The 9,660-nt window shown below is 59.7% G+C and overlaps 1 protein-coding gene across 1 annotated transcript in view; it reads right to left on the bottom strand.

Annotated features, from left to right (window-relative positions):
• The window catches only part of LOC112442278 (basic proline-rich protein-like), a 4,613-nt gene extending 2,029 nt beyond the window's left edge, over positions 1-2,584 (bottom strand). The window contains exons 1-3 of the mRNA XM_024978936.1: positions 2,554-2,584; positions 1,096-1,308; positions 1-617 (exon numbers count right to left, since the gene is read on the bottom strand). The exon at positions 1-617 is cut by the window's left edge and continues 463 nt beyond it. Coding sequence (XP_024834704.1) covers positions 1-617; positions 1,096-1,308; positions 2,554-2,584 — 861 coding nt within the window. The remainder of the gene's footprint in view (positions 618-1,095; positions 1,309-2,553) is intronic.
• Positions 2,585-9,660: the final 7,076 nt, after the last annotated feature.

Raw genomic sequence — 9,660 nt, 5'->3', positions numbered from 1 at the left:
CTCCGGAGGGCGGCCGGCCCGGTCGACCAGCCGGCCCGCCGGCACTTGGCCTCCGGAGGGCGACCGAGCCCGGTCGACCAGCCGGCCCGCCGGCACTTGGCCTCCGGAGGGCGACCGAGCCCGGTCGACCAGCCGGCCCGCCGGCACTTGGCCTCCGGAGGGCGACCGAGCCCGGTCGACCAGCCGGCCCGCCGGCACTTGGCCTCCGGAGGGCGGGCCGGCCCGGTCGACCAGCCGTCCCGCCGGCACTTGGCCTCCGGAGGGCGACCGAGCCCGGTCGACCAGCCGGCCCGCCGGCACTTGGCCTCCGGAGGGCGGGCCGGCCCGGTCGACCAGCCGTCCCGCCGGCACTTGGCCTCCGGAGGGCGACCGAGCCCGGTCGACCAGCCGTCCCGCCGGCACTTGGCCTCCGGAGGGCGGGCCGGCCCGGTCGACCAGCCGTCCCGCCGGCACTTGGCCTCCGGAGGGCGGGCCGGCCCGGTCGACCAGCCGTCCCGCCGGCACTTGGCCTCGTGAGGGCGACCGAGCCCGGTCGACCAGCCGTCCCGCCGGCACTTGGCCTCCGGAGGGCGACCGAGCCCGGTCGACCAGCCGGCCCGCCGGCACTTGGCCTCTTCCTGGTCAGCTCTCGGATCGATGTGCTCTTACGGGCTCGAGTTGGCCTCGGCGGGCTGAGCCGCCAGATGGACCCGCTCTCTGACGTTTGCATTTTCTTTCCAGATGAATCGAGCTGGTTGGTTGAGGTTATGTGTGTGATGAGTGTGTGCTTTTGCCTTTTGTTTCATCGCCACAATACGAGTGCGCATTTCTAACGTGAAGGTCTTTATTTGTCATATTGAACGTTGTTTTTGCTGAAAGAGGTCGGGGTCGGGGTCGGGGTCGGGTTCACAAAAGGGGTTTCTCCTGGCACACCCAAGGAGTGGTGACAGGAGCGGGGAAGATGGCGAGTTATTTTTCGGGGCGGGAGGTCGCGCCGCCTGACGTTGGCCTGAGATCCCTCTAGGCTGGGAGTGCATTCCGCTGCCCCGTGGGTGGGGTTGTCAAGAATCCTTCCCCTCCCCCCCCGCCTGTCCCCGCTCCCCGCGTCCGTCGTACCTCGCCCAGGGACGTCCCCGAGAAGTGTCGGCGTGTCCTCTTTTCCTGTCCGCGTCGCTGACTGAGCGGAGAAACTGCGCCCTAGGATGGGCCCCGTCTTGGCAACGAGTCCCTGCTGGTCTCCCTCGGAGCTTCTAGGCTGCGGCCGGCTCTCCGGACAGCGGGTTGGTTGTCGGGCGCCACCTGCCTGTCGGTCGCTTTTTTTAGAGGGTCCTGCAGGGGGGGCGGGAGGACCACGGATGGAGCAGGCAGGCGGGGCCGGCGAACTCTTGAATGCCCTGGGGCTGTGGAAGGAGGCTGTGGGGGGAGGGGCACCTTGGGCCACAGGTCAACGGGGCGGGATGGGTTTAGCCCCCTTGGGCTTTTTCAGGTTTGGATTGGAAATCTCGTGTGGGGGAAACTTGATCCATGTTGGAGGACAGCTATTTTGAACCCAAGGGAGCTGACTTCCTTCTTTGGGGCCTTGTCTCCCCCTTGGCATGTGGGGGCTTTTCCGTCTCCCGCCAAGGATTTCAAACGACAAAGCCACGACAGAGCACGCGGATCCACTTGCTCCAGTCAGGTTCAGGGGCAGAGCGCGAGGATTCAAAGCTGGCTTGGGGACAGCAAGTCGCGCCCCTCGCCCCCCGCCGCCAGCTCAGAACACCCCCCTGTCTGCCTGCCAAAAGAACAAGTGCGGGCTGGTGGTGGCAGAGTCACCTGTCACGGACGGGAGTGGTCTGGATCGCGGAGGTGATGAACGCGCTCAGGAAACACAAGCGAATGATGCGGGATATCCATCCATGCACGTTTCTCTGTCTCCGCCCGCCCGCACACCACACCCCCCACGTGCATACCCACACACACACACTGCGTCCTCCTTGGCGCCTGGCTGCGTCTCTCTGTCTCTGCCCGCACCACCTGCAGGCACACCCTACACACCACACACACCCACACACACACCCACACACCCCCCACCCCCACACGGCGTGCACACACGCATCCCCCCTCCCCACACAGCCCATAAACACCCCGCCCCCCACACGCACACCCCTCCCCCCACACCACCACACACACACACACACACACACACACACTGCGTTGTCCTTTGCCTGGCTGTGTCTCTCGGCCTGTCTCTGCCCCCCCACCCACCCATGCCGCCCACACCACACACACCCCCCCCCCCACACACACACACACGCAGGGCCCTTCACACCACACCACACCCACACACACACAGAGCGTTGTCCTTTGCCTGGCTGTGACGCTCTGCCTCTCTGCCCACACACCACATGCATTCCCCCCCCACCCACACACACCCCGCCCCCCTCCCCCCACACACACACACGCACGGCCCTACACATCGGCCACACACCACCCACCCCCACCAACCCCTCCCCGCCCCCCCCCCCCCCCACACACACACACACTGCGTTGTCCTTTGCCTGGCTGTGTCTCTCGGCCTCTCTGTCCCCGCACCCACAGGCGGACGCCACACGCACACACCCATGCCGCCCACACCACACCCCACAGCCCGCCCACACACACGCAGGGCCCTTCACACCGGCCACACACCACCCACCCCCACCAACCCCCCCCCCCCCCCCCCCCCCCCACACACACACACACTGCGTTGTCCTTTGCCTGGCTGTGTCTCTCGGCCTCTGTCTCTGCCCCCGCACCCACAGGCGGACGCCACACGCACACACCCATGCCGCCCACACACACGCAGGGCCCTTCACACCGGCCACACACCACCCACCCCCACCACCCCCTCCCCGCCCCCCCAACACACACACTGCGTTGTCCTTTGCCTGGCTGTGTCTCTCGGCCTCTGTCTCTGCCCCCGCACCCACAGGCGGACGCCACACGCACACACCCATGCCGCCCACACGGCCCCCCGTGGCAGCTATACACAACACACTCACACCACACGCCTACCCCCTCCCCCCATACACACACCCCCACCCCCACCCCCACACGGCGTGCACACACGCATCCCCCCCCACACACACACAGCCCATAAACACCCCGCCCCCCCCACGCACACCCCCTCCCCCCACACCACACACACACACACACACACACACACACACACACACACACACTGCGTTGTCCTTTGCCTGGCTGTGACGCTCTGCCTCTGTCTCTGCCCACACACCACATGCATGCCCACACGCACGCGCGGGCACACACACACACACTCTCACACCCCGCCCCGCCACCCCCGCACCACACACACCTCCCCCGCCCCGCCCCCCCCCCCCCCCCCCACACACACACACACTTTGTTGTCCTTTGCCTGGCTGTGTCTCTCGGCCTCTGTCTCTGCCCCTGCACCCACAGGCGCACGCCACACACACATACACACACCCATGCCGCCCACACCACACACACACCCCGCCCACACGCAGGGCCCTTCACACCACACCCACACACACAGAGCGTTGTCCTTTGCCTGGCTGTCTCTCTCGGCCTCTGTCTCTGCCGACCCGCACCCACAGGCGCACCCCACACGCACACACCCATGCGGCCCACACGCGCCCTCGTGGCACCTATACACAACAAACCCACACCACACACGAACCACCCCCCCCCCACCCCAACACACTCACACGGCCACACACACCACCCACGCACTACCACCTGAGCATGCCACAACGCCACACACTGCCTCGCCCTCCCCCCCCAACACACAGACACCCGGCCCACACCACACACATACGCACACACACACACACACAGCGTTGTCCTTTGCCTGGATGTGACGCTCTGCCTCTGCCCACACACCACATGCATGCCCACACACACGCGCGCGCGCGCACACACACACACTCTCACACCCCGCCCCGCCACCCCCACACCACACACACCTCCCCCCCACCTGGCCACACACACACACACCTCCCCCCCCCGGCCCCCCCACCCCCACACACACTTTGTTGTCCTTTGCCTGGCTGTGTCTCTTGGCCTCTGTCTCTGACCCCGCCCCCCCAGACCCGCATCCACAGGCGCACGCCACACGCACACACCCATGCCGCCCACACCACACACACAGCCCGCCCACACACACGCAGGGCCCTTCACACCGGCCACACACCACCCACCCCCACCACCCCCTCCCCGCCCCCCCAACACACACACTGCGTTGTCCTTTGCCTGGCTGTGTCTCTCGGCCTCTGTCTCTGCCCCCGCACCCACAGGCGGACGCCACACGCACACACCCATGCCGCCCACACGGCCCCCCGTGGCAGCTATACACCACACACCTACCCCCCCCCCCCATACACACACACACACACACACACACACACACACACGGCCGCACACTCTCCACCCACGCAACACCACCTGGGCATGTCACAGACACGCCACACATGCCTCACCCCCCCCCCCACCCCGCCCCACTCTGTGTGTTCCTGTCCCCTCTTTTTCTCCTTCCTTCCTCTGTCGTCGTCCCTCTGCCTCTCGCTCCCCTCCCTCCACCTTCACAGGACAGAGTGCCTTTAAGATGAGTCTGCCTGTTTTAAACACACCCTGGACATGATGATTGCTACAGTCTGGCCTGTCGCGCCTGTAACCTGGGGTGGCGGGGGGTTGTCAAACGTCCTTGGTACGCTAGGGATAGCTTTCTCTGTGGAAGGTGGAAGCCTCCCTTCCGTCCCTCACTGAAGCCAGGCAAACCGACCACAACTCAAAGCAATGGTGTTTGCCACGTGGGGCATACCTTCCATGGTCTTTACTGATGGACACGCTTCACCCAAAGCTCTTGCAAAGTTCTTCAGAACTGTCAGTCTTCCAGTCACCCGCCACCATCAGGCGAGGTGTAGAGAACCGATGGAAAAACTGGAGGGGTGACTTCTTCCATGGGGTTGGATGAACTGAGGAACAGGAGGCTGAAGTGGATGCCTGACTTCTTGAGGAAAAGAGGATGGGGGGGCTGGGGCGGGGGGAGGAAGGGCAGGACGGTCCACTTAGGAGGGCTGGTTGAACATGGACACATAAACTGTACATCCAAAGAATCCACAAGCACCTACTATATACTATGCCAGCACGGGAAAGTAGACGTATGATGTTGCATGAACCTCTCCAAGGGAAAAGACTGAACACCTGAAACGAACACGACTTTGGAAACCCACCCTGGGCTTCATTTCTGCCGTGAGGGTGCTGTCGTGTGCATATCTGAGGGGATGGATGTGTCTCCCGGCCATCTTCATTCCAGCTTGTGCTTCATCCAGCCCAGCGCTCCTCATGATGTGTACTCAGCGTGTACGTTCAATAAGCAGGGTGACGATAGACAGCCTTGATGGACTCCTTTCCCTTATTTGGAACCAGCCTGTTGGGTTCTATGTCTAGTTTTCACTGTTGCTTCCTGACCTGCAGAAATACAGAGTCCTCTTTTTTTTTTTTTTTTAAATTCCCTAACCTGAGTGAAAAGCGAGAGAGACAGAGAGAAGACAGATGGAGGGACGGGCGGGCGGACAGGCAGGCAGGCAGGCAGGAAAAAGAAAGAAAGAAAGAAAGAAAGAAAGAAAGAAAGAAAGAAAGAAAGAAAGAAAGAAAGAAAGAAAATAATGAAAGGACCTACCGTTCCACCTGTTGCTTTCCAGATACAAAGGGAAAAACAAAGGACCGAAAAGGACACGAGGTTTAAAATGGGAATTTGGAAAGATGGACATCCCCTTGGTCGCTTCATACAGCACCCCTCTCAGCAGAAGGGAATCGTCTCTCTTTTTCTCTCGACCTGGTCCTTCCAGACTTCAGAAACTCTCCGTGGAGGATTCTTATCTCCTTGGCCAGAGTGATTGCCACACGTTCCTTAGGGGCCCAGAGGATGTTTCCGTGAAACGGGGGTACACACTTCCGGATAGGAGAGTCGTGTCCTATATGTGTGTGTGTGTGTGTGTGTGTGTGTGTGTTGCTTTGCGTGTGGTTCTTCACCCGAGAGGGGGACTGGAGCCTGAAGTGTTCCGAGCTGCCTCCGCTATCAAACAACCCTCTCTCGGGGGGGGAGGGACCAACGTCCCATGTTCTCTTGCCCTTCTGACGGAGAACTCAAAAGGCCCTGTGCCTGAAGCCCTGCGGATGGAAGCTAGAGGACTTGGTGAATGTTTCTGACGGAGCTTCCCTGGTGGCTCACACGGTCAAGAGTCTGCCTGCGATGCAGGAGACCCGGGTTCCATCCCCGGGCCAGGAAGGCCTCCTGGAGAAGGACATGGCAACCCGCTCCAGGGCCCGACCCTGACGTCTAAAAGTCAACCTCCTAGACTGCCTCTCCCTCTGCCGACTGGTTTCTCGAATCCGCTCCAGGGATGAACCTGTGTGTTTTCCTTGGTTTCCCTACAAGTGCCTCTGAGGGAAAAAAAAAAAAAAACAATTGGAACAGGAACACCTACAACTCCATCCAAGAAAACGCTCAACAACTAACCCACTACGTTATTGCTCCTACGCTCGCCACTAGTCGGCACTGCGATTCCGCCCACAACCCGTTCCATCGCAATTCAGTTCACGGACCATCCTAAGAGTGACAGACTCATAGCCTCGCATGCGGTGGTGTGCACAACTAGAGAACGGTAGGATTGAGCTTGGTGCCACAGAAGAGAGCTGTATGCGACAAGGAGAGGTGCAACAGATGGAAAGCTCCACCTTTCTTTCCAATGCGAAACTTAACCTCCATATGTGTTCGGTCTCGACCTCTCATTCGCATCCTACTATTGCACCCTTCTTCTACTTACCTTCTCTCTGGAAGGATCTTTTTTTCTATTTAATGGATCTCTCCACATTTTGCCTTTTGGTTTCATCGTGCGACTTCTCACAGTGGGCCAACAACAGCACACGCACACGGGCTAACAATCTGGACCGACTGCCTTCGCGTAGGTGCAGGCACGCGCATACATGGCTCAGAGCAGCGAACATTCACAAGCCTCACAAGCTACACCCAGCTACAGCCCTGCTCCTTTACGTACTTGCGCGTGCTTTGCCCTAAAACAGCACGAAACAGGTCCCACCCCGCGTCTGTCCAGCCATGGGAGCCACCCGTTAGGTCCATCACCTGTGAACAGGGCGTACCAGGTTGGAGGAGATACAGGTCATAAAATCTTTAAAGTGATAGTGCGATTACTGAGATTTCAGCTATTGGAACCACGCGACCGTTCCCCACCAACCCTCCTACGGCCCTCCTGAGTCCCTCGCGCGACAAGCACACGCTCGCCAGTGCAACCGCAGGGAAACTCTTGCAGCTGGTTTCCTACACTTGTGTGAATTAGAGATGTTGTTATCTGTGATCTACATATATAGCAATTAGTTAGAACGGCCCGAGCAGCCAGTAAGGTGAGGCACCGACGTGTGCTACCTGAGCGCCCCTTCTCCCCTTATTTCTGGCCCTACTGGCTCCGAACACACCAGGTCTACGTAGGAGAGTTGTTTAATTAAAACCGCTTGTCCTGCGGCGCCCGCGAGGAGGAAGTGTTACGAAGGTGAGGCCCAGATGAGTCGTGAATGTTTTCCTCCTACCGACAATACACGGGTCCACTTCATTTAGTGCACTCAGCACGCTTACTGGTGTGCAGCTATGACACCCCTGTCCTCAAGGATGTGACATTTTTCAGCACCTAGGTTGGGTGGAGAGAGCGGGAGAGATTTCACATTCGCAGGGGAGATTACGTGTCAAGTTATAAGGGTGGATAAGAGATGCACCCCTCGCTTAGAGGACACATTGAACACGCTCGGTAGAGGCGAGTATGGCTGTGGTCGCCTCCGGCCTCCCTTCCCCACCCCCCCAGCCCCCTTTCCTCCGCGCCTGGCAGGAGGTATTTGTTGGCCCAGTGGACAAGGGGTTCGGGATACTCCGGATACCGGTGCGAGGGGTGCATCAGGAGGCGACTGGGAATGGCTCAGAGCCCTCACTGGACAGCCTAAAGCGCGTCCAGGAGACGGGTGACAGTTTGAGCGCGTCGGCGCAGAGCTGCGCGAACACGATCACGCACTAGTCTCCAATTACCTCGTGAGCAAATAGACGTCTCCGTTGCCCAGGAATTGTCACTGTTCAGCCTTCTGTCCAACATATAACTTGAGAACTTTGCTGGTGCGCATTTCTGTGCGTGAAGACAACTCTCTCTCCCCGGGTCCTGCAGCGAGTGACTCTTCCCTGTGACGAGCCCAGGGGACCATGAGGGTCCGCCAGGCTCCTGCATGGTTCCAGCGGGTATTTCTGTACCCAAGGCGATAGGCACGCACTGGAGTGGGTTTGTCGCAGGTGTTCCTCCTCCAGCGGACCACTACATTCCAAAGATAGCCCACGGCCATGTCGACTTACCGTGCGCAATGCTCGGTTACCATGTCCTCGTGCGCTGGCATGGCGCAGCAGCTGCCCCGGGTCTTTACCACCTAGGGCGCTCGCACCCGCGGGGCGTGAGAGACATGCGGCCCCCATTATTAGGAACAAGTGGCGCGGTTGGCAGCGAGGACACTGGCGCTGGACGGTGGTAGGAGGTAGACGAGCTAATGAGGGCGGGCTTCCACTGACCCCGGTAGCTACTTCTGTAGTGCTCAAAGAGAACTCCTGGCGATCCACACATTGCGAAGAGCGCATGAGAGGTCTTTCCTATGCGCGCTGTGGTGGGCACAGACCCTGTAGCCCGAAGGAGGGCGAATGAGCTAACATCCTCTAAGATGGGATCGCTGCTTCCTTAGCTGTGAATTACATTAGGCCTCCGAGTCACAAATCCCATGGTAGCAGAGTGAGAGCAGGTTCTCCGCATTGCGTCTTGAGAGCGAGGCCTAACATTGGGCGCACTCGAACCTGCACCCTCCCACTTGTCCAGCAAGGACACTAGACACCACTGATGGACGCGACGCCTTAGAGAGACAACCGCTCGTCGTTAGGTCCTCGTCCACGTGACGATAAGTCCATATGCTCGGATTAGTAACCAATACTCTAGCAACAGTGTTGCTTTCGTCGTTCGAGTACGACGATATACTATTGATAATAGCAAATGCGTGTGCTGTTTTAGAGAGTAGATATTTGTATAGCATTGGAGGAGTTAATTGCTGGCTCAGCTCGAGGAGATTTTGGTTAGTCTGCAATGCACTCTTAGGACATCCTCATACCTAGCAACTCGGCAGCTAGTAAAGGCAGGATAGTTCTATACTAATATCTGCCGTGCGGACCTAAGACCCTTCCCTCCTACCCTCTACCTTCTCCCACACGCCAGGGTCACACCGTGGGCATACTCAGGCCGTCATCCACCCCTACGTCTGCAATCTCCCAGCGCTCGTACTCCTGCACCACTTCTCCGTCACCCTCAGCTCCCCTTCCTACTAAGAGTCCCGCCCTAAAACGTACCGGGATCTCTCCTGATCCTCCCTTCTTGAGGGCCCAGATCCCCCCATCTCCCTGTGCTTTTCCTTACTCCTTCTTTTACACGTAACCTCACACAGCATCTTCATCCTTCGACCGAGAACCCACAGACCCTCGTCTCCTCGATGTGTCACTCAGCAATGCCTACGTCATTACTCGAGGGGGTCTCACCCGAGAAGCCGACTAGGTGCAGGAGTAGCTTGTCTTCATAAAGACATGCTCTCACT

This window comes from Bos taurus, chromosome 2, assembly GCF_002263795.3.
Source record: "Bos taurus isolate L1 Dominette 01449 registration number 42190680 breed Hereford chromosome 2, ARS-UCD2.0, whole genome shotgun sequence".
Taxonomy (NCBI): Eukaryota; Metazoa; Chordata; class Mammalia; order Artiodactyla; family Bovidae; genus Bos; species Bos taurus.
This window is presented reverse-complemented; position numbering and strand designations above follow the sequence as displayed.